Source organism: Vipera ursinii, assembly GCF_947247035.1.
Source record: "Vipera ursinii genome assembly, chromosome: 2".
In the NCBI taxonomy this organism is placed as follows: Eukaryota; Metazoa; Chordata; class Lepidosauria; order Squamata; family Viperidae; genus Vipera; species Vipera ursinii.
In genome coordinates this window covers 65,695,767-65,721,783 of record NC_139513.1, presented here as the reverse complement: position 1 = coordinate 65,721,783, position 26,017 = coordinate 65,695,767, and the positions used below count along the sequence as shown (strand labels likewise).

The 26,017-nt window shown below is 41.2% G+C and overlaps 1 protein-coding gene across 1 annotated transcript in view; it reads right to left on the bottom strand.

The window, feature by feature from the left end:
- Positions 1-1,893: 1,893 nt before the first annotated feature.
- The window catches only part of LOC310634818 (inter-alpha-trypsin inhibitor heavy chain H4-like), a gene marked incomplete at both ends in the record, with an annotated part of 29,472 nt that continues 5,348 nt past the window's right edge, over positions 1,894-26,017 (bottom strand). Inside the window, 14 exons of the mRNA XM_083353354.1 lie at positions 1,894-2,069; positions 2,854-2,976; positions 7,908-7,979; positions 9,256-9,401; positions 9,783-9,922; positions 10,435-10,617; positions 10,745-10,926; positions 16,381-16,506; positions 20,826-20,994; positions 21,703-21,819; positions 23,794-23,922; positions 24,033-24,143; positions 24,240-24,402; positions 24,617-24,721. Coding sequence (XP_083209480.1) covers positions 1,894-2,069; positions 2,854-2,976; positions 7,908-7,979; positions 9,256-9,401; positions 9,783-9,922; positions 10,435-10,617; positions 10,745-10,926; positions 16,381-16,506; positions 20,826-20,994; positions 21,703-21,819; positions 23,794-23,922; positions 24,033-24,143; positions 24,240-24,402; positions 24,617-24,721 — 1,942 coding nt within the window. The remainder of the gene's footprint in view (positions 2,070-2,853; positions 2,977-7,907; positions 7,980-9,255; positions 9,402-9,782; positions 9,923-10,434; positions 10,618-10,744; positions 10,927-16,380; positions 16,507-20,825; positions 20,995-21,702; positions 21,820-23,793; positions 23,923-24,032; positions 24,144-24,239; positions 24,403-24,616; positions 24,722-26,017) is intronic.

Here is a 26,017-nt window from a genome sequence, read left to right as displayed (position 1 = left end):
TCTTAAAATGTCCAATCTTAAACTATATTATGAAGCTGCTGCGTTAGTAGGAATAAGTGATTGGATTAATTTGACACAAGAGAGATTATTAAATCTTGAGGGCCACGACTTGTTGTTTGGCTGGCATGCATATTTGTTGTATGACAAGAAGGTAGACAATGTGTTTAGAGTGCATATTTTAAGACAGGCATTGTTGAGAGTTTGGAAGAAGTATAGACATAAGCTAGATTGCAAGATACCATTGTGGGCAATTCCAAAACACGCAATAGAAAATATACATGCTGGTTTCAAACATGATGTGACTACGTATAAGGAGATTTTAAGTTTGGAAAGAAATGTCTGGTGTCTGAAACCATATAGCCTCTTGCGAGATGAGAAGATTGTTCAAACTTGGTTTCAATATATTCAGTTACGGGCCAGGTGGAAAGAAGATCAGAAAACTGGTTTTACAATGACTGATGAAAATTTGATAAAGCAAATTAGAAATCAGGGTCCAGCACATATCAAACGGATATATCTTGCATTGATAGAAATTGATTCAGAAACAGAGTTTGTTAAAGATTGTATGATTAAATGGGCCCAAAATATCCAAGAAGTTATTACAATGGACACGTGGGAAAGGATTTGGGTGAGGAACGTAAAATTCACACAAGCTCAAAATCTAAGAGAGAACTTTTATAAAATGTTTTATAGATGGCATTTAGATCCTAAAAAGCTTGCAAGTATGTATCCGAATTATCAGCCTAAATGTTGGAGGTGCGGTGACGAAGACGCAACATATTTTCACATATGGTGGACTTGTAAAAAGATTAAGGCTTTTTGGATAAAAATCTGGTGGAATATGCAGAAGATTTTTAAGCAAAGGATAAAGTTTTGTCCGCAACTTTTTTTGTTGGGAATAATTACAGATGCTACAGTTGTGGACACTAAGTTGATGTTGAATTTAATTACGGCAGCAAGACTTTTAATAGGTCAGTATTGGAAGAAGGAGGAACTGCCGACTATAGAAGAATGGACTTTAAAGGTTTCTGACCTGGCAGAGATGGCAAAGATATCGGCTTATTTGAAAGATCATTCGCAAGAACGCTATATTATGGAGTGGAGAAAATGGATTGAGTATATCCAGAACAAATATGGGACTAAGAAGTTTCATGTAGCATTTGAATAAGTCTTCCTTTCTTTTTTTTTCTGTTTTTTTTATATATATATTCTATATTAATAGTGTTTGTAGTTATCCTATATGAGCTAGAGAGCGATAGATTTTAGAGTTTACGGTTATTAGCATATGGTTGTTTATGCTTTTTTTGTTTTTTATACCTTGTACTTAGCTCTGGGAAGTCGGGGGGGGGGTGGGGAGGGGGGGAGGGGTAAGGAGGGAGGGATAGGGGAGGGGTAGGGGGGACTGTTAAAGATAAAATGTATGATAAAACTTTTCAATAAAAAAAAAGTTTTACTAACTATTCCTTGGGCTTGTATAAACAATTCCTTGGGATTGTATAAGCCAATTTTACTAACTGTTCCTTGAGATTGTATAAACAACATCATAAGCCAATTTTAAGAAAGCTCCATAGTGGCAGATTCCTAATAGAGTAGGCCTCATAAGGGTTTAAAGAATGATATTCTTTCTGAACATATATTATGAAGTATCTATTACAGTAAAATGTTTTAAAGCTACAGTAAAATGTTTTAAAGCTATATCCAGGGAGGTAAAAAAATAAAGCCAATTCAATATTATTAATATTGCAGCCTGACATACAAAGATTTTCATTTTATGTGGACTGTTTCTGGGAGGAAGAAAGGACACCTTTCAGTCTGACAGATTATGCAAAAGAAACTACGTTTTAGGGATTGGAGATTTCAATTGTCTATAAAAGAAAACTAAAAACAACAAGTTTACCCTTCAATTGTTAAAGTTTCTGTGTCATTCCACAAAAAAGAGTCACTGGAGCCATTACTTTTCAGCGTGATTTGTTTTGTTGACACATTTAGTTCCAGGTTAAGCCTCGGATAAATTATTTCAAACTGTGTAAAATGCTTGTTTTCACCAAACTTGCCAGTCACTTGGATCCCTACAAATATGTAAAGGAACATTCAGGAAATGTATTACTGTTTGCCTAACATTCATTAGTACAGAAATAATTGCCATATAAATTGCCATACAATGAATAAAAAACATCTGAATCTCACAAGATTGCTCTTTAGTTAATCTGATTGCCAATTCAGTGCACTACCTTGCTCAATTTATTTAGACTTAAAACCTAAGATGAGTTTAACCCGTTTAGGATTTAGATGGGAGACCACCATAAAACCGCAGATTACTAGGTAGATAGAAAAGCTCTCTACGTCTACATCTATGTCCACTATATCTATGTCTACTATTTCTACATCTACCTCCAGGGAAAAGATGTTTAAACATGTCCATGAAATTCACCAGCAGTCAAGCTTAATTTGGAGATGACTTAGTTACATTACACAAATAATTACAAAATCTCTTTTTATCCAGATAGCTGACAAGCATTAATCTATCATGCCAATGCTGCTAAATATTTTTTACATCTGTGCAGCAGATATAATACAAGACAATCAATAAAGAGTTGATAGAAATCTCCAACGTTTAAAATAAATATCACAAATAATCAGTGGATTTAGGAACAAAGATAAGTCAGTACACCCACATATACATATTGGAATTTGCAACAAGTTACAATGCATTTGTCTGAAATGGGATGAAAAGAACAGTCAGCAAAAACAAGAATCAGAAAAGAATAGATTTTCATAGATTGTTACAAGGAAAACATTCCCATAGAACTTTGAATATTCAGATCTACCCAATTCTTTATGGAAATCACTTACCTTTCTCTGGATCAGACAACAGATTTAAGGTTGTTTTTGGCTGATGACTAAAAGTTACACAAACTAAAAATTTTTCATGAGGTTGTTGAAAAAGGAAATGGGGATCTACAGTCCCAGAAAATCCTGGAAAGAAAAGTAATTATTAGTATGTATTTTATACTGATTTGTGGAATTCTCCAAGATCCCTAATATCTTAGCTAAGCCTTATGACTGACAAAATTGAGCTAATTATAATTAGTGTCAACAGCAGGCTGCAAAAGTTTACTAAATATTAATTAACAGAGCTGTCAAATTCTTCATGGGGGTAATTTGTTTCATCAAATGACCATGCACAGCATCCTAAAAGTCAGGATTTTTCACTCAGTAAAAAAATAAAATAGCCTGTTAATGAGCTGGCATGGTCCACTTAGGCTACAGTGCCATACGATCTTTATTTCAGAAAACTGTCCTTGTTTAGGTTCATTTAGTTTAATGTTTTATTTTCTTAATTTTGCTCTTGAATTTTCCTTTGTGAAGCATATAAACACAAACACTTTTAAATCCTTATGAACCTCTTTCATATTTGCTTCCTTTTCAGGTTTGTCATTTTTTCCCCATCAAGAAAATATGTTCACTGTAATTTAAACCCAAGTTGCACTTATGAAGTCAAAACATATGAAGACGAAGTAAACTGACAGCCTCACTTGCTTTCCATTTGAGATGCTTCAAAAGGATATCTAGAGACACCTTAGTGGTGAGAGGGGTGGCATATAAGTTTAATAAATAATAATCCTATGGTTTTTCTACTCTGATGCTAATATTATTCTTAAAATAATAGTGTCTACTTTAAGATTAACGAAGTACAGATTCATTGCTTGTTTCCCCCCCCCACTTTACAGAAAGGAGAGATTGCTTACACAAGGGGGGGAGGGGAAGGAAAAAAATGATCTCTTTACATAATCTCTCCTGTGCCTGACCTGTTCTTTTGTATCCCCTCCTACCGCCTCTCAGAATGAAGAAACTGGAGATGAAGAGGTTACAAGAGAATAAGCACCACACAAATAGGGAATAATACACTGGCTGTTTGCATGATGTGCTCAGGGCTGTAACCCTTCCTCTCTAATGAATGTAAATACAAACATTGCTAATTATCCCAGCATGGGGGGGGGGTGAGCATTCCAAAGGGGAGGGAGGGGCTGTGTGTCAAGGTTCTGGCTGATGATCCCAATGAAGTTAGCACACCTGCAATATTCCAATCTTTAATGCAAAACTTTATCAAGTACAGCATACCGGCACTAATGAATAGAAAAACAGCCCTGGCAATATGGTGCAAGAAAAATAATTAAAAGAGTAAAGTCTTCCCTCCCCTCTCAGGTCACACTGTCCAGTTAGTCTCCAGGCAGTTGTTATGACTCTGCTCACCATAACATAGCTCCTAGGTTCTTGCTTCCCATAGGGATATAAACCACTTATGCATTCCATACGTTCCCCTCTCCCCTTGTAATTTAGCTAGAAGTGGCATGGCTATCCTAGCACAAGCAATCTTTGTAGCTTGACACTGGGAGGCAAACAAAAGCCAACGGTTAGGGTGAAACTGCTTAGTCTTGTCAATTACAGGCAGGGCTGCCAGCATCCAGATGGGCATTCCAAAGGGTCGGGGAGTTAATCAAGTTTTGTAATTTGCCTTAAACATGCCAAAGCATTTTTGAACTGGGATTCTAACCCAAATGAAATGGTCAAAAGTCTCTATCTGCATAGCAGAACCATTGACACCTATTGATATTGTATCAATCTATTTTTGCATATGGGCAATCCGTTGACACTGACCATGCGTTTCTGACTTTAACGTTGTAAAGTCATAATGCACTTCCATTCTTGACTTTGGTCTCCGGTCCTTCAAATATGTCCTTGATGATTTAAAGACTGTATCACCTGCAGAAGTGTACATGTTAATGAAGATGGCTCATTTTTGTCTTTTACTTTATTCTAATACATAGAATAGCAATTCGTTATCTAAAACAAGAATTATATTTATTTCTTACCAATCCTAGTCTCAGTTTTACTGGTAAGATAAGAAGCACCCCTCCACCTGCCACAAACACATTTATCTGCGCGCGCACAGACACACATATACAGAGGGAGAGATAATATATGTATACTATTAATAAATGTTGTTTCCCACAAATTTGCATAGATATACATAGAGACAAAGTACTAAAATCAGATTAAGACCTGGTAATCCTTACTTGCTGACTTCCTTGTTTAGTAACCATTGGAAGTTACAGTGGTGCTAAAATAATAATTTTAGAAACAGTCCCCCATATTAACAAACTCTGCAGTATTCCTCAGTCACAGGATCACCATTATAGCCAGGATGTGTGGTCCTGTGCCTCAAGTATGTTTTTTCCTCCCTTGCAGAATAGAGAGACTGAAGAGGAAGGGATTATAATAATTATTTATTTATTTTATTTTATTACATTTATATACTGCCCTTTCCTGAAGGACTCAGGGCGGTTTACAGGGTGATTAAAAAACCAAAATACAAAAGTTAAAAACAATTTTTTTAAAAAAAATATATATGTGTCCCTGCCTAAATAAAACCCCAGTTAAAATAAGATTAATCCTCAGCCTGGGCCAGAGAGCTCAAAGAGCCAGGTCTTCAGGCCCCGGCGGAATGAACGGAGGTCGGGGGCAGTCCTCAGCTCCACTGGCAGCTGGTTCCAAAGGTCAGGCGCCCCCACTGAGAAGGCCCTATCCCTGGGTGTTACCCGCCGGCAATCTCTTACCGGTGGCACCCTGAGAAGACCCTCCGTGTGGGAGCGCACTGGACGAAGGGAAGTTGATGCCGGCAGCAGGTGTTCCCTCAGATATCCCGGACCCAAGCCATTTAGGGCTTTATAGGTCATCACCAGCACCTTGAATCTCACCCGGAGGGCAACTGGAAGCCAATGCAGCTCGCGGAGTAGAGGTGTTACATGGGAGTATCGGGAAACCCCCATCACAACTCACGCGGCCGCATTCTGCACCAGCTGAAGCCTCCGAGTGGTCTTCAAGGGCAGCCCCATGTAGAGAGCGTTGCAGTAGTCTAAACGGGAGGTCATGAGCGCATGAGTGACTGTGCATAGGGCATCCCGGTCGAGATAGGGTCGCAACTGGCGCACCAGGTGAACCTGGGCAAAAGCCCCCCTGGTCACGGCTCCTATATGGTCTTCAAAATTGAGTCATGAATCCAGGAGGACGCCCAAGTTGTGAGCCCTATCAACGGGGGGTAACACCTCACCCCCCATCGTTAAAGATGGAATAGTCTGGTTGACCCGAGATGCCGATATGCACAGCCACTCAGTCTTGGCGGGATTGAGACGAAGCCTGTTTCTCCCCATCCAGACCTGGACCGCCTCCAGGCACCGGGACATCACGGCGAGGGCATCGCTGGGTTGGTTCGGGGTGGAAAGAAAAAGTTGGGTATCATCAGCATACTGGTGATACCCCACCCCGAAACCACGAATGATCTCACCCAGCTTCATATAGATGTTGAACAGGAGGGGCGAGAGAACCGACCCCTGAGGAACTCGACAAATGAGAGGCCTCGGGGCGGATCTCTGCCCTCCTGTCAACACCGACTGTGAGCGGCCCAGGAGGTAGGAGCAGATCCACTGTAAAAGAGTGCCCCCCACTCCCAACCCCCTGAGACGCCGCAGTAGGATACCATGGTCGATGGTATCAAAAGCTGCTGAGAGATCTAATAGGACCAGAACAACCCCTGTCCCGAGCCCGCCAGAGATCATTCACCAGCGCGACCAATGCCGTCTCCGTGCTGTATCCGGGCCTGAAACCCGATTGGTACGGGTCCAGATAATCAGTTTCCTCCAGGAACAGAGGAAGCTGATGCGCCACCACACTCTCAACAACCTTCGCCAAAAAGCGAAGGTTGGAGACTGGACGATAGTTATTTAAAACAGCCGGGTCCAGGGCAGGCTTCTTGAGGAGGGGTCTCACTACCGCCTCCTTCAAGGCGGCAGGGAAGACACCCTCCTTCAAAGAAGCAGTTATTACTGCGTGGAACCAGCCTCGTGTCCCCTCCCGGGCTGCATAAGCTAGCCAGGAGGGGCACGGATCCAACAAACAGGTGGTGGTGCTCAGCCTCCCCATGATCCTGTCCACATCATCAGGGGAAACAGGATCGAACTCAGTCCAGATAACATGCTCTTATTTTAATAGAGTAAGCAGGCACAATGAGGAATACACAATTAAAGCAATGAGTACTTTGCTAAATTCCAAATTTGTGTGCCTGCCTACTCTCTTGTACAGATAGTCTTTGACTTATGACCATAATTAAATTTTGGTCATAAATTGTGATGGTGTTAAACAGATCACAGATGACTATGCCCAATTTTATGGCAGTTGTCTTTCTATGGTCATGTATCAGAAGTATTGTCTAAAAAATGATTATAGGGCAGAAATAAGGGAGGGAAATGAAATGATATTGTAGAAAGGGGAACAATTATTAATTTATTAAATTAATATGCCGCCCTTCTTCCCAACCAGGTTCCTAAATGAAGGGCTCTATTTATAATGTGGCCTATGGCATAATCTACATCTACTGATGCATGCACATTTGTAACATATGAAAATAATATTGATAGAATATTTTCATATCACCACTGTTTCATTTGTTACAAAAAAGTAACTTCTGTTGAAAATAACCAAAGCTTTGCCTTTTATTTTGAATATTTCAAAACATGCATTAAGAAAAGCCTAGGTTTCCTACTGAAATAGCTTTTTGGATTTCATTACCGACTGGAGAGGATGTCATGCGCAACCCACTTCACAAAAATATAGGCAACAGCCTGATCAAACTATCAGCCTGAACAGTAATTTTTGTTAGACTTAAGATGACAAAATACCTGGGTGATCAAGTGTTTGAGTCACAGCCGCAGAAGGACCCCTAAGCCTGGAACTTGTAGAAACCAATAGTCGTGTACCTATGAAAGAATCCTGATGTTAGGTGGGTTTTATGATGGGAAAAATTGTCAGAAATAAAAACTGGCACTATATTTCTAAAATATAAAACATACCACGGGATGGGTGGCTAAAGGAATGTAAATTTCCAGCAAGTCCTGGATTTCTTTTCTGGAATTTCTCATTATCTAGACAAAGAAATGACAGAAATAATATCAACTTTATTTCAATGTGGGCTTCATTTTTCATCATTTTCTAGATTCTCAATTCTCAGAACTGTCCCCTTGGGTAAGAAAGAGAACATGCTCACCCACCTCTGAGATTATTTATGCTGAAAGATTACAACTGTTTTGAAGTAGACTGGTCAGTTTTATGGTTAACAGAACTTAGATCCTCCTGATTCAATAGAAAACTCATTATTATTTTAATTATTATTATTTTCATTTTGTATCCTGCTTTTATTATTTTTCACAAATAACTCAAGGTGGTAAACATATCCAAAAATCTTCCTGCTCCTAGTTTTCCCATAGCAAAAACCCTGTCAAGCGGGTGGGCTGAGAGAGAAGGATTGGACCAAGGTCACCCAGCTGGCTTTCATGGCAAAAGTAGGATTTGAACTCACAGTCTCCTGGTTTCTAGCCTGGGGCCTTAACTACTGGACCAAACTACATCTCATCACCTTATTAGTTTACCAAATCTTTTGCAGTCTAATTCAGAATTCTGAATCACAGAATTCCATCAAGAGACTTTGTAACATTATGAACTACAATCACAATCACAACACACAATCTGTTCTTATAGTATTTATAGAACATAACCTAGGAATTTAGGAATAACTACAATGGCAAGATAGGCAATGAAAATAACAAAGCTTTCAGCTATAATCTTCTGGTTTCCATTCCATTTATTAGTCCTTTTTTAAAAAAAATAGTACAAAAATATATTTAGTATAAAAATAAAGTGGATAGAACACAGTTCAGTTTTATTTTGAAATAATCTAATATGTGAATCAATCTAGTTCATCTAAAGAAAATTCAGTTTATATTTAATAAAACCACAATACAGAAAATAGCTTGATCTATTTCTGGTTACGGTATATTATTGAGTAAACAAGGAATAGGATTAGGGTTTTGTTTTTTTAAAAAAAAATATTTCCTCAAAGAAAATAAAAATAATGTTAGAAAAATCTCAATCCTGTTTCATGGTAATCAGTTAACACTTGAAATATATATACTGTATTCAGTGTGAACGTCACTGATACTATATTTATGCTCTCACACACCATAATTACCATGTTTTTATTTCAGAACTCTTAATTCATCACGGCAGCTCTTACAGATATCCTCATAAACATTGTCCCGGTCATTCTTCTAGCAACTGATTGAAATTCAGAAGACAATGAAATGGCCAGCAATCTATTCCGAGGTTCATATTGCACACAGAAAAAATGATGTGGGTTTTTACCTTGTTCTGTTGGTTTCTTAACCAACTCTTTAGCATCTGGTGTAGTGACCACCATGGAAGTCAAGGGTGTTACAAAGCTGTACTTCAAGGAGAGGTTTAATGCTTGGTTTTCCAGATTTTTTTTCCCTGCTCCTTGCTCCAAAATGCTGAAACACAGAGCATAGTTTCCGCTGATTCTATATGTAAATCAGGATTTTTTAAGATGTGGTTTGGAATATACATATTTTCTCACTGAGACACAAAGTAAAGCAAGCTGAAGGACAAGATAGACTAAGAGTGAAACAGGAATGAATAACAGAACTGAAATTAGTACGTGACCAGCACGTTTGTGAACTCAAGCACTAACTACTTGAGTTTAAAAAAGTTAAAGGTTCCCCCGCACATGCGTGCTAGTCGTTTCCGACTCTAGGGGCCGGTGCTCATCTCCGTTTCAAAGCCGAAGAGCCAGCGCTTGTCCGAGGATATTTAAAAGAAAGTATTTTCTTTGAGTTACCGTCCCCCCCAAATGTGCAAAGATAGTCACTCACGACTTTTCTAATAGCTGTTGAATGGTTAAATAGGCCCATAAATTTTCAATGAAATTTCCATATATGTATTTCTGATGTTCAAAAACTTGTGCTTTCTCTTCGACATTAGCATCTTCTTTCAGGGTCAAATTGCTTCCATGCTGAAAAATGGGGAAAGGGATCAGGGTGAGTTATTGATATAATATCCAATCAAATTCTATTTGGCAGAACATATTTGAAAGGACAGGCCCTTTCAATTTACTACCTTCAAGAAAGAAAAGATTATACACATTAAAATTAAAGCTCTCAAATGAAATGGTGAATTGCATATTCAAAGTACTGAATTCATTGGCCACATTTGCACAGCATGAAGGCAAAATCTGGTTTAACCTGCAAATGATCCTAACAGCAGCTAAACTTGTAGCAGCAGCTACAGTCCTTTCATTCACGGTTTGCTTTAAGATTTCTTTATCATGCAATATGTCACGCAGCGGCTTCACCTATGTTTTTGTACACATACATAGATGCACTCCATTTTGTATTTTTAAAACATTTTGAAGGTAACACACTGTTACTTCTTTTCAGAACTTAGTTTGGAAACATAGCTCAGTATTTCACCTATGAAACAGAACTCTTGTACCTTTTTCACTAGGAGTAATTGCATGGTACTTACCGCCTGAGCTTTTACTTCCAAGGAAAAAGTATCAATTTCATTCTCAAGTTTTCCGGCCACTACAATTTCAGAACCGTCACAGAGCAACTTAAAGTTATTCTCAGTGACATCCTCTACAGCATTGCCAATGTAGTTTATATGAATCTCCTTCAGGATGGGAATAGCCACTTCACTATAAAAGTCCTTAAATAAAGGAAGATAGAACCACAGGAAATCATTGCATATTTCAATCAGGAAAATTAAGTTTATTTTTAGCGTGCTACTGATGTATGTCAAAAGATACTGACACGTTTTGAACATCGGTTCTTACCTGGAGCTGAAGGGCTGCATCTGAGTCCACGTATATACGTCGAGCGAATCCTGAATTGTCTAAGGCCAACTTCTCCAGAAATCCATAGCTTACATCAAATCCAAAGCCAAGGCAGTAGAGGAAATACTTTCCTTGATTGGCTTGCTTAATGTTTTTGTATATTAGTTTAGGGATTGTTTCACCTGTGATATGTTTGAACAAGCACAAATATCTGCATTAGTTTTCTTTTAAATTATTCATTATATTTGCTAATTTTTGTACTTTATCAGCACTGGCTGTCTTGGGTGCCCTTTTCTGCTGAAAAGACAGGATGTGAACGTGGTATGTGCATACATGGCAGAGCACCTCATGAAGTAACTTGCTCAGATGTGTCACTGAACCAAAATAAAGGATTAAGAGTGAATAATGGGCATGTGAAAATAATAACAGACGGAATAGAATATGACTGCACTACAGATTTCCAAAGTGTTATTATCACAAAAAACAAACATAGCCTATTTGTAATATGAAGAATGGAATATTACTGTGGATCAGAGAAGTTTATATTTATATTTATATTTATATTTATATTTATATTTATTTGATTTATATACCGCCCTTCTCCCGAAGGACTCAGGGTGGTGTACAGGGCAATAAATACCAAAAATACAAGATACAAAAATTAAAAACAAATTAAACAATTGTGCCTGATACAATAAATTAGTTAAAATCAATAATTAAAACCCCAAACCCATCAGACTAGGCCGGCTTGTTCAAATAAATAAGTTTTTAAATCACGTCGGAAGGAGCGGAGGTCAGGAGCCATCCGGAGCTCAACCGGTAAATGGTTCCACAGGTCTGGCGCGCCCACAGAGAACGCCCTCCACCTGGGGGTCACCAATCGACATTCTCTGACCGGTGGCACCCTGAGGAGGCCCACTCTGTGGGAGCGCACTGGATGAAGGGAAGTTGACGCCAGCCGCAGGTGCTCCCATAGGTAATCCGGACCCATGCCATGTAGGGCTTTATAGGTCATCACCAGCACCTTGAATCTCACCGGAGGGCAAATGGAAGCCAATGCAGCTCACGGAGCAGAGGTATAACATGGGAGTATCGGGAGACCCCCAACACAACTCACACGGCTGCATTCTGCACCAGTTGAAGCCTCCAAGTGGTCCTCAAGGGCAGCCCCATGTAGAGGGCATTGCAGTAGTCTAACCAAGAGGTCACGAGCGCATGAGTGACTGTATGCAAGGCATCCCGGTCCAGATAGGGCCGTAACTGGCACACCAGGCAAACCTGGGCGAAGGCCCCCCTAGTCACAGTTACTATATGATCTTCTAAGGAAAGCTGTGAATCTAGGAGGACACCCAAGTTGCGAGCCCTATCTACGGGGGGTAATAACTCCCCCCCCATAGTAAGAGGTGGAATAATCTGAATTTCCCGAGATGCCGGCACGCACAGCCACTCAGTCTTGTCAGGGTTGAGCTGAAGCCTGTTCCTCCCCATCCAGACCCAGACCGCCTCCAGGCAACGGGACATCACATCGAGGGCATCACTGGGGTGGTTTGGGGTCGAAATGAAAAGCTGGGTATCATCAGCGTACTGATGATAACCAACTCCAAAACCACAAATGATCTCACCCAGAGGCTTCATATAGATGTTGAACAGGAGAGGCGAGAGGACCGACCCCTGAGGAACTCCACAAACAAGAGGCCTCGAGGTCGACCTCTGCCCCCCTGCCAACACTGACTGCGAATGTCCCAGAAGGTAGGAGGAGAACCACTGAAGAACCGTGCCTCCCACTCCCAACCCCCTGAGACGCCGCAGCAAGATACCATGGTCGATGGTATCAAAAGCCGCTGAGAGATCTAATAGGACTAGGACAGAGGAACAACCCCTGTCCCGAGCCTGCAAGAGATCATTCACCAGAGCGACCAATGCCGTCTCCATGCTGTGCCCGGGCCTGAAACCCGATTGGTACAGGTCCAGATAATCAGCTTCCTCCAGGAACAAAGGGAGCTGATGCACCACCACGCTCTCAACAACCTTCGCAAGAAAGCGAAGGTTGGAGACCGGACGAAAATTGTTTAATACAGCTGGGTCCAAGGCAGGCTTCTTGAGGAGAGGTCTCACTACCGCCTCCTTCAAGGTGGCGGGAAAACTACCCTCACTCAAGGAAGCAGTTATCACTGCCTGGAGCCAGCCTCGTGTCCCATCCCGAGCCGCATAAACCAGCCAGGAGGGGTCCAATAAACATGTGGTGGAGCTCAGCTTCCCCATGATCCTGTCCACATCGTCCAGAGTCACAGGATCGAACTCCTCCCAGATAACATCAACAAGACTGCCCATGTCCTCATCGTCAGACTCTGCCCAATCAGAGTCCAAGCCGGTCGGGATCCGAGCGATTTTGTTTGACAGATGTTGGCTAAACTCCTTGGCACGACCCTGCAAGGGCTCCTCCCTCACCTCCTGATTAAGGAGGGAGCGGGTCACCCTAAACAGAGCGGCTAGGCGGTTATCTGCAGACGCGATGAGGGTAGCAAAGTAATTAGACCTTGCCATCCTCATTGCTGCGAGATAAGACCTTGTAAAGGACCTTAGTCACAATCGGTCGGATTCAGACTGGCTGGATCTCCAACAGCTCTCTAGGCCCCATCTCCGACGCTTCATTTCCCGGAGCTCCACAGAAAACCATGGAGCCCACTGGGATCTGCACCAGGTCAGGGGCCGCATGGGTACAACTCGGTCGAGTGCCTCCATGGCTGCCTTTTCCCAGGCTTCCACTAGGGCATCGGCCGAGCTGTGAGCAAAGGAGGCAGGTGGGGACCCACGCGCTGCCTGGAACCTCTCGGGGTCCATTAAGCGCCTAGGACAGAACCATCTCATTGGTTCAACAACCCCACGACGGGGAGTGGCAAAACGGAAGACCAACTGTAGGAGATGATGATCGGTCCATGACTGGGGCATAACAATTGGAGAACCCCCACCCAGATCATCTAACCACCGTCCAGATAGAAAAACCAAATCGAGCGTGTGGCCCCCCACATGAGTCGGGCCCTGAATTACTTGCATCAGGTCCATGGCCGTCATGGAAGCCATGAACTCCCGAGCTAACTCAGATGATCCTCCCAGGGATGGTAGATTAAAGTCACCCAAGATCATAAATTTGGGGAACTCAATCACCAGCCCCGAGAGGATATCGAGAAGCTCAGGCAGGGTTGCTGCTGCACGACTAGGCGAAAGATACACCAGCAGCAAGCCCAACTGAGCCCTAGGGCCACATCTCAGGAGGAGGGACTCACACCCAGCTATTTGGACAACGGTGGCCTCCCGCGGACAAAGGGTCTCCCTCACAACCACCGCCACTCCCCCGCCCCTACCCTGAGCCCGAGGCCGGTGCAGCACCCGGAAACATGGTGGGCAAAGATCGACCAGAGGGACACCACCCTCTGAGCCCAACCAGGTCTCTGTAATGCAAGCCAGGTCCGCATGCTCTCCCTCAACCAGATCCCAGATGAGAGGAGCCTTATTAACTATGGACCTGGCATTAAAATACACAAGCCTGAGCTCAGGTGGCTGCTCATCCTCGCTCCCAGAACCACGGGCCAAAACCAGAGGGTCGGAGCACATCACCGCTTGAAGATAGCGGGGACGCACTCCCAGATGTTGATGCGGCCCTCTGTTCATACACCTGCTGCCATTCCCTAATGTCATGGGAATAGGTAATCCCACATCCCGCTCTGGGGCCCCAGAGGCAACCAGCCCTAGCTCCCTCCTGCCCTGATCAATCCTGGACCTGGCCTGAACAACAGTTGGTGGACACCCCCCAGTTTCCAACCAAACCTGTAATCCCTCCCCCCTACCTAACCCCACAAAAAATTAGCTAAAAAATTAACCAGGGGCCTCTTATTAAATTTATACCGGAGGCTCCTGTCCCTGCCCAACCATCTCTCAGGGTCCCAACAATTGGGCCCTTCATCAAGAGGAGAAGTGGAGAAAAAGGCGGGTCGCACCCAGGAAGGGGGGGCACCCCTGAGGGCGAACAAGTCCGTGCTGGTATAGCAAAGGCGAGTCATGATTGTCCAAGCAGGTCCAGCAAAAGGCGATCCCATGATTGATCAGGAGGGTCTAAAGTCAGAAGGTGAGTGGGTATCCAGTCCGCCAACCCAGCTCCACTGCCACTCAAGCTGGGTGAACCTCTGGAACAGGTCAACCACTGTCCTCTCACGACGGTCGTAGGTCTGATCTGGGGAGCGGTCTGGAACACACGCCCAGGGTAAGGCATACCCCATAGATCTCTCACCTCTAGGGGGGTAGCAGATGGTGAGTCTAAGCCACTCTCTCACAGTGACTTTGTACCCGGGTCCTTCTGAATCCTTTGGGGGCGCGGCAGACAAAAGAATTAAGCAGCTATTAGTCCAAGGCATAAAAGCCTGCTGAATCATAAAATGGCAAGATATCCTGGCTGCAAATGTTCTTCTCCGTGTCAGGAGAGAGTCAGGCGATAAATGAGCAAATAGGGGAGGAAACCAAGATCCCCACAGATCTTCCGGTAGGCCGCAAACTCGGTCTAACTGGCCTCTCGGAGCATGAGTGACGTAAAGATGGTCTGTGCCGCCCAACCGTCTGAAACATGAACCGTCCTCACTCCACCACTGGGCCGTGGGTCCCCACGTTGGAGCGGCCGCAGCACTCCAGCTCACCTCCCCGCCAGTCGCTCCAGATGCCGCTGCAATTCTTCCGCCATTCCGCCATTCCAAGCGCTGTTCCAAACTGCAGCTCCATCGGCTCCGACCATCAGCTGATCGGCGCCTTACAGAGCGCGGCTCCTCCGGGCCTTCCAGGTTCTCCCAGGCTCTGCCGGGCTCCATCGGCTCCAACCATCAGCTGATCAGCGCCTCACGGACCACGGCTCTTCCGAGCCTTCTAGGTTCTCCCAGGCTCCACTGGGCTTAGCCAAGGACCCTCTGAAGGTCACCGGAATTCACGGAGCCAATTCCCGAAATGGAGGACTATGCTGCTGCCAAAAAACGGCAACCAACAGCCTTTTGTCTGCCCGTCCTAACCCCAACATGGAGGGCATAGAGCACCTCTGTGGGACTCCTAGGGTCGCCAAGAGCTGGAGCTCCTCACGGAGCTCAGCCAAGCACGTCCGCCATCTTGGGCATGCGCATTATAATAATCATCAGTTCGTTGATGCGATTTCTGAAATATTTAAATGATCAGCAGATTTTATTTCAGAGCTAAGAGACATACAGAATGTTTTCCTTAGGCTGATCCTCATTATAAGGTTGATGATAGGGTTTGTTTTCCAATATACATGGAAAGATTTATATACATTATCAATAGCGGATTATTATTATTTTTCTTTCTTTTCACCAACCTCAATCCTGTGGCCTTCATATTAACAACACACTCACTCACCAACCTTCACACAAACATACTGCACATAGATATGGAGCTGAATGAATAAAACCACTGGAAAAGAAGTCACAAGAAACATTTGAGGATATTGTGAAGTTCGATAAGTGAAGTAAAAGCTAAGGAAGAAAATAAGGCTGTGTTAAATGAACTTTTTTTGAAAAAATGATGTTATTGTTCAAAAGTACATACTAAAATAAATAGCAATAAGGGCTTTTCTCTTCCTAACTTACCAACAGTGGGGTCACCATCTGTCAGCAAAATGATCATCGAAATGCTTTTTTCTGGCAATGACTCCTCACGGGTGGCTTGATCCAGAAACTCAATGGCTGTCAAAAGAGCTTCATTAATATTCGTTGCTGCAATAGAAAGAATTGTAACAATGAATATGCTAGTAGTGATGGGATTGTCCTAAAAAAACATAGAGAGGAAATTTCAAGACATTTGAAGGAATCTATTTAATCAGATGCAGTTTTAAGTCTCATTGCTGATGAAATAAATACAGGTAAATAAAGGCACTTTGACACTATTTCTACTATCCAGCCACTCAAAAGCAACATTTTCCGGAATACCACCTTCAATTACAATTGAACCAGCCAATCTCTGCATTCCAGAGAAAAGATTGTTGATCTCTTAATTTTGTGAAGTTGATGGTTCATAAATGCTGCTTTTCAATGGCAACACCTACACTACGGTTTTGTTTCCCAACAGAAATCAAATTGACCGCTACTTTTGCTCAGTCAGGAAACCCTATACTATTTCAGAGAAATGGCTGTCCAGTTTCTTCTTATAAACAGTGTTGGAGCATTCGCCGCTTCTGGAGGGACGTTGTTCCACTGATTAATTTTTCTAACTGCAGGAAGTTTCTCCTTAGTTCTAGGTTGCTTCTCTCCTTGATTAGTTTCTATCCGTTGCTTCTTTTCGTGCTTCAGGTGCTTTGGAGAATAGTTTGACTCCCTCTTCTTTGTGGCAGCCCCTGAGGTATTGGAACACTGCTATCATGTCCCCCCTCATCCTTCTCTTCATTAAACTACTGTAGACATACCCAATTCCAGCAACCGTTCCTTACATGTTTTAATCTCCAGTCCCCTAATCATCTTTGTTGCTCTTCTCTGTACTCTTTCTAGAGTCTCAACATCTTTTTTTTACATTTACATTGTGGTGATGTACTGGATGCAGTATTCCAAGTGTGGCCTTACCAAGGCATTGCAAAGTGGTATTAATACTTCACATGATCTTGATTCTATCCCTCTGTTAATGCAGCCTAGCACTGGGTTGGCTTTTCTGGTACCTGTAGCACACTGCTGGCTCATATTTAAGTCATTGTCCATTAAGACTCCAAGATCCATCTCACAGTTACTAGTATTGAGCAAGCAACCACCTATACTATACCTCTCCATTTGGTTTTTCTTACTTAAATGTAGACCTTACTTTTTTTTTCACCATTGAATTTCATTTTGTTAGATAGCGCCCAGTGTTCAAGTCTGTCAAGATCCTCCTGTATCTTAAGCCTATGTTCTGGAGTGTTGGCTATTCCTGCCAGCTTGGTGTCATCTGCAAATTTGATGAGTTCCCCATCTATTCCGTCGTCCAAATCATTGATGAAGATGTTAAAGAGCACTAGGCCCAGAACAGAGCCCTGGGGCACCCCACTACACACTTCCCTCCATGTAGATGCAGATCTATTGAGGACCACATGCTGAGTGTGGCCAGTCAGCCAGCTACGAATCCATCTGGTGATGATGCTGTCTAATCCACATTTTTCTATCTTATCAAGTAGTAGGTTGTACTCTACTTTATCAAATGCCTTACTGAAGTCCAAGTAAATTATATCTACAGCATTCCTCTGGTCCACTAATTTTGTCACTTGATTAAAGAATGCAATAAGATTTGTCTGGCATGATCTGTTTTTAACAAACCCATGTTGGCTTTTAGTAGTGACTTTGTTTGCCTCTAGGTGTTCGCTGATTCATTTTTTAATTATCTTTTCCAGAATCTTCCCAGGTATTTAGGTCAGGCTAATAGGTCTGTAGTTTCCTGGATCTATTTTTTCCCCTTTTTTGAAGATGGGAACTACATCAGCTCTTTTCCAGTTCTCTGGTAGTTCCCCAGTGCTCCAGAATCTATGAAAAAAATAGTGGTTCAGTGGTTCTGAGATCACATCTTCCAGTTCCTTGAGAACCTTGGGGTGTAATCCATCTGGTCCTGGTGATTTGAACTCATCTAGGCTGAACAGGTGCTCACTTACCATTTTATTGCCTATCTTAACTTGTGTTTCTAGTCTGTTTTTTATGGTACTGTTTCTGATAGGTTGGACTGTTTTTTCCCTTTGTGTAAAGACAGATGCAAAAAATGAGTTAAATAGTTCTGCTTTCTCCCTGTTGCTTGTCACCTTCTTGCCACTTTCTTCCACTAATGGACCAATCATTTCCTTAACTTTTTTCTTGTTTTTTACATGTTGAAAGAAGCTTTTTTTAAATTTTGGACTTTTGTTGCAAGCCTTAGTTCATTTTGAGCCTTAGCATTCCTCACTTCATCTTTGCAGACTCGGGCTATTTGCTGATATTCTGCTTTAGTTATGTGCCTCTTTTTCTGCTTTTTATACTTGTCCTTTTTTGTCTTTAAATTTATCAGAGAGTTCTTTGTGCAGCCATGCTGGTTTCTTTTGAGAGCTGTTATTTTTCTTCTTTGTTGGTATTGTGCCAGACTGGGCTTTTATTATCTCACTTTTCAAAATTTCCCAAGCTTCTTGAGTTGTTTTCCTCTTGAGGATTCTCATCCATGAAATTCTTCCCAAGTGCTCTCTAAGTTTATTGAAATTAGCTCTCTTAAAGTCAAAGACGTTTGACTGTGTTCTATTGCTTGTGCTTCCATAATGTTGAATTCCAATATTGCATGATCACTCCCTCCCAAGGTTCCTGTGGCTTCAACACCTTCTGTCATTTCATCTCTGTTAGTGAGAATTAAGTCCAATATGGCTGATCTCCTAGTTCCCTTCTGCACTTTTGGGAAGAAAAAGTTGTCTGCTAGGTTTGTCGGGAATTTGTTTGATCTTCCACATGGTGCAGAATTTGTCTCCCAGTTGATGTCAGGGTAAGTAAATTCCCCCATTACTATTATGATGTGCTTCCTACATACCTTAGTTGGCTGATTAGCAAAAAGTTCATCTATTTCCTCTCTTTGGTTGGGTGGTCTATAGTATACATCTACGGCAATGTCATTCCCCCCCCTTTTATATTGACCCAAATGCTTTCAAGACAGTTTTCATCATTGTTGTGCTCTGTTTCTGTAGAGATGTACTAGTTATTTCTTATATAGAGAGCAACTCCACCTCCTCTTTTGTTTGTTCCCTTTTAAATAATTTAAATCCCTGTAGCTGTTTGTTCCATTTGTGGGTTTCATCCCACCATGTTTCCGTAATGGCAACAATATCATATCCGCCCTCATTTACCTGAATTTCTAATTCACCCTGCTTACTGTTCATACTCTGTGCATTGGTATATAGACATTTGAGTCCTTTATGTCTGACCCTGTGTTTACTTTCTACATAAACTGTGTGGTGCCTGAGTTTTCCTATTTCTTACCACCTGTTTGGTTAGTGCACTTTGTGTGGCATTCACTATTATAAGCTTGATTTTGTGTGACAGCAAGGTGGATATTCTTGTCCACACACACATCTATGTTACATGCACTGATAACCCTATAATTTTTAGATTGCCAGGGACAGGGATGTTCTGTAGCAATTAACTCACTGCCCCCATTGTGTAGTTTAAATATTCCTCCAGAAAATCACTCAGATCACTGAGAAAGTCACTCAGTCCCTTTCTTGGATGGATGCAAACCATCTCTTTTTGTACATTTTTTCATTGGACCAGCTACAGACATCATGACTAATATAAGCAAAACCTTCCCCTTTACACCACTCCTTTAGTCACATATTGTATTCTGCTATACGCTGGCCTTTTCCATTTTGCTTCTTATATACTTGTAAAACCTCTGAAAAATGATTTTTATTAGTAGTAGCAGTAGTAGTACAGATTTTTATGTGGAGTCCCTGGAGCTCTCTGAGCCTTTTAAAAAAAATCTCTGAGCTGAGATTTTTATTCAGACATAGATAGATAGATAGATAGATAGATAGATAGATAGATAGATAGATAGATAGATAGAGACAGACAGATAGATAGACAGATAGAAAGACAGATAGATAGATAATAGACAAATAAATAAATATCAACTTAAGACAGCAAATATAGCAATAGCACTTAGTCTTAGACACCACCCCCTAGTGCTTTACAGCATTCTCTGAGGTGTTTACAATTCAACATATTGTCCCCAATAATCTGGATCCTTATTTTATCAACTTTGGAAGGATTTAACTATGAACTGAGTTAGCCTGCAATACTATATTTTAACCACTGCGCCACTTGGGCTCCTAATATACCCAATACTCCTACCTCCCTGTTTTCCCAAAGCAACAAGCCTCATTTTTTATTAATGTAATCTAAAATACTTCGAACAATGTTGAATATAAGAAGGAAGAGGTAATAATTTATTTTTTTTAAACAAAAAATATATCAAGTAATTTTATGAAAAACTGGAATCAAGAAGGTTTGGATATGAGTTCCTGATTAAATAGGTATTGTAAAGATGGACAAACTTTCTTAGTCCTCATACTGACCTCCACCAGCCTCAATGGTTTGAACGTACTGTTTAGCTGATTCCACATTCTCCTCGCTGGCTTGCAACAAAGTGGGTTTCCAGTATGAACTAGTCCAACTAAAGACAATTAAATTAAAATAGTCTTTAGAATCCAGATCTTCCAAAATCTTTCCCAATGCTTCTTTAGTCTATAACGAAGAGTAAAACAACACACGGTTAAATTCTGAAGTCTAAAGCTACCATTTTGACAACTATTATAATAAGTGAAAATATGTATAACCTTGACCTGTGCACACAGAAACTTCATTTTCCTTTAATATAAGTTAGAAAACAAAGGAGGACATATTCCATAATTACAATGCCTGCCTTTGATAAAACAGAGGCAGTTGTTAATGGCTTGCAAATAAGATGGAATATTTAACCAACTTCAAAGGGTAATTATTTCCACAGCTCATTCTAAAGCTTTTAGCCAGTTGCTCAATTATTTGCTCTCTAGATTTATATTTCACCTTTCCTCTTAAATCTCAAGTCATCTTATGACAACAGCCCTGTGAGGTAGGTTAGTTAACAGAAAACAACTGACCCAAAATGACTGGGACAGAGAAAGAACAAACTAACAAGTACCTTGGTAGTAATAATTCACCCAAAAGTAATGATACATGCAAAGCCAACAAGGAAATAAATCTGAACATTAAAAAAGATGGAAAGCAGGGCTGTTTATTTTGACTCTACAGCATCATTGCTCTTTTTTGATTCACAGCTATAAAAGAGAGAGGAGGCTGAGAATACCTGAATGTGGCTTGTTGAAATGAGATAATTTTCATTGTAATTAAGCCTGGAATACAACAAAAACTATTAGTAGTCTCAAGAAAATGCTCTGTTTGGGGAGAAATTACCTGCTGAATTTTATTGCCACTCATAGATCCACTTTGATCTATAACAAAGATGATATTTTTTGGAAATACTGGCATTTTCCTGGGTGCAAAATAATGGACAAAATAACCATTCACGATCTGAAATGAACAAAACATTCATTTTAACGTGCTACAGATATATATTTTGATGTACTGGAAGATAAAGAAAGCAAAATTAGCTCTATGGGATACTGGGTCAAAAATACTTTTATCTATTTATTTATTTGTTTAATTTATATTCTGCCCATCTTGCCAACTGGGTGACTCTGAAAATACAGTTTGGTTGAAGAAATACATTTCTATAAGTCATTCAGCACTCCCAAGCACACAGTAGTTTATTGTATGAAAAACACATTTTCCACAGGGAGCAGACCAACACAAAGTGTGCTGTTTCTCATAGGATAGGTTCCCTGCTATGCAGTTACACTGCTGTCCGCTGGCAGTTTTCCAGCCTGAAATTTGCTGACCTGACCATTGATCCCTGTCCTACCATGACTGCTTTTGTGCCATGTTCCTGTCAATCACAAGTTTTTCCTCCAGCTATTGGGTGGCAAAGCTTAACAGATTGTCTGACTGAAGCTTTCTCTGGGCAGTATGGAGTAATAAAAAGGGAAAACTAGATCTAATCCCAGTACAGCTTAAGCCAGTCCCAGTTGAGAGTCTAAGGATGAGATGAAGTACCTCATAGACAGATAATGGGGAAAAAATTGGGACCAGAATATAGCATAAGTACTATGAATTTATGATGGAATCTGGGAGATCTGGGAAATAAACTGATATTCTCAAGAGTTGGCTTTTATTACATTTCCAGTAAGTTTTGAACAAACAAGGTTAGTTTTTGTTTATATCCCTTGGGTTCAGATTTCATTACTCCGAATCATTGAATTGGAATCCCTGACCAAAACAGAGGATGTGGCCTTTCTAAATGAGCCTTACTCAAAGCTAAGAGTTCAGCTAAGTATACTAAAAGACACAGTGAGACAGCCACATAAAGTATCATCTTCCAGCCCAGGAGCAGAGAGAAAAACATGCCACATATTTCAAGAGGACAGCGAGTGCTGCCGTCCTGATCATTTCATGAGAAGAGGGATTGGTGGGTTCCCCTGGGTTTCCTCTTCTTTCCCATTGAACGCAACCTGAGAAGGAAATGGTGGGACAGAGATGGCATGTGTAGGAGGGGACTTAGAACAGATAGTCCAGCCAACCTACAGCCAGGATGAAGGCATGAAGGTACTCTGTATCTAAGGTTTGTCATTTGAGTGATTTCTGGATAAGAGTTTAGCACGGTCATGAAAAAACAATAGATCCTTCTCAAAAAACTAACGTCAGCTAACAGATGATGAGGGAAAGGTCTGAGGTGAGTGGCGTAGTCAAAAACAGAGCTCCACCCCTGACTAGCACTGCAAGGGTATAGCAGCAAGTGGCTGTGGAACAGGCCAAATGGCACCAGGTCTTCCCACCAAGTAATAAAACCATCTCTGCCTTTGTTGACAGAAGCAGTTGGAAACTTGTATTTGTGACAAAACCAGCAATACACAGCTGGAAGAATGTGGTTCTCTTTCCCAGTTTAAATTAGGGTAAGCTTCTGGGTAATACTAGTTCCAAAGAACGCTAGTCTTTTTTTTAAATGTTTGTCTAACATTGTTTCAGAAGAGCATCGCTTGTGGCCCTTTTTCAGTGCCTCTTGCAGCCCAGGCCAAAATGGCCATAGAGGTCAATACCCAAAGATCAGAGGAGGAAACAGACCTTCAATAATCTAAAATAACAGGATTGGGATAGATCTCAACCCCTGATCTCATCAGCAAGTACATGAAGCAAGCTAGATCTTATCCATGGAAAGGATCTGTCAGCAGAAGAGGGAAAACTTTAAAACTTTAAAGCTGAAAATGACTTGGCTGCTCTAGCTCAAAGACAGGAATAAGATGAAGGCAATACCTTGAGAACATGGCATAACTCCTCTCCCCACAACAATATCCATTACTGTCTAATGTTTATGATACTTGAACATTTCAGGATAGACCCTAGATAATGGCCATTGTAGGATTCACGGATGAATTAAAAACATCACCTTACCTGTATGTCACCTACGGGAACATTCCTTTTAACATCATAACGTATGATGAAATTTCCATCTAGAAGAGTCTCTTCAGACTCAGGGTTTTTCCTTTGTTGGTTTAAGGTTGGTTTAAATGAAATATGAGCCTGAACATTAAAGACAAATAAAAATCTTCTCAGGCAAACTATTAATACAACAGTGATTTCTTGTTGTTAAGAGTTTTCTAAGGAGTTTTGGGTCAAATGCAGCCATGTACCTCGGTCTCCTCCTGTGTCTTTATGACAGCATCATTTATTTCATTGCCCAAGAAGCTGTTTTCCGTTTCTACAAAGGCTATGCCTTGTGGCTCAAAGATGTGAGTATCAATCTAAGTATAAGCAAAAGCAAAAGATGAGATTGGGTCCTGCCTTCTAAATATGAGGTGATAATGACAGATGGACAAAACTGTTGGTGGAGATTTTACCTGAAAGTCTTTCACCAGTTGTTTGGGCTTGACTTTGGTGATCAATTCATATTTCCCTAGCTTTCGATCGAGTAGTTGCTCATAATGCAATTCAAAGTTAACTTTACCTTTTGCTTTAACATTAACTGAAACACTAAACTTTTCCAATTTTCTTCCAGCTGATCTATAAATGAGAAAAGTATAATTTAGGTATTTTGTTCCTTTCTAAGTGCTTGCAAACCTACTGCTTGATAATCTTGGCTACGATTTTTGCAAATGGTCTGTAGTTTCTTAGGTCTGCTTCCCCCTCTCTTTAAAAGATCAGAAAAACATTGCCTCTTATTCAGTCTTCTGGCATGTTCCCTGTACCTCCAGCAATTCTCAAAGATTGTACATACTTGACCAGTCCAGCACTTTGACCTCGTGAAATGGCAGACTCGTACTGAGTTTGAGCGTCCTGTTTCTCCTTGATTATTCCAGGATATGTTTCTCCATCTATGGTCCTTCAAAATAGATGTTTCAAAGAATTCATAAAGGTCCAGAAATAGATAAGGAAAACCCACTGATAGTAAGGTATTTTATGAAGTGAAAAATAAAATAAAATCCTACATTACTGGATTGAATATAATTTCAGTTTCATATTAATCATTTCATCTTCATGGGAAATATTAATTGGGTGTGGGGGGGAGATTGTATTGCCTTTCTTTATCATTTATTTCTTATACAGTTCAATCAATTGTGGAAGTAGGCTTGTACGGATAACTCCATTGCTGAATAATTCTTGTGATTACATTTTAATCAATCAAGTTTATTTTGCTTTGAATGAAAAGTGTCTTCCAGTTGAGGTTTGCCTGCAATGGTTTCAACTGTTCTGAAAATATTTCCCAGTTTTACATAGGTATAACTTCATGGTTTGTTTTTTACAGTAATTTGATCTGTATTTGTGTTTTTAGTCCCAGAGTTGTATGCTACTCCAGATTTGTTAATGGGAATGTCTTATAAACCTCAAAAAATGAGTAAATAATGTTCAAATCTGTCTTATCATTTCAGGTGTACTTTAGTGGATTTGCCACCTAAATTGCTCCCATAGATCAAGTTTGTAAAAAGGTCTGTTAAAAGATGTTATGGGTGTCATGATATCTACCAGATTTAATATGTAGACAATCTGGACATTTTTATAAACGTAAACAAGAAATAAGGATACATCCTGTAGACTGTTGTTTTTTTTAACCTTGGGAACTTTAATATGTGTGGACTTCAGTTCTCGGAATTCCCCAACCAGCAAGCAAGCTGGCTAGGGAATTCTGGAAGTTGAAGTGCACACATATTGAAGTTGCAAGGTTGAACCATGCTGTTGTATATATTTACTCCTTTCTTTCTATAGTCCTCAGTGGGACATTGACTGCCAACTTTTGCTCAAATTCTGAAATGCTTCATCTTTTCAAATGCCTAAATGCTCTATCTAGACCGTGATGCCTTGCGTACAGTCACTCATGCGCTCGTGACCTCTCGGTTAGACTACTGCAACGCTCTCTACATGGGGCTGCCCTTGAGGACCACTTGGAGGCTCCAACTGGTGCAGAATGCAGCCGCGCAAGTTGTGTTGGGGGTCTCCCCATACTCCCATATTACACCTCTGCTCCGTGAGCTGCATTGGCTTCCGGTTGCCTTCTGGGTGAGATTCAAGGTACTGGTAATGCCCTACATGGCATGGGTCCGGAGTACCTTAGGGAGCACCTGCGGCCAGCATCAACTTCCCTCCGCCCAGTGTGCTCCCACAGAGAGGGCCTCCTCAGGGT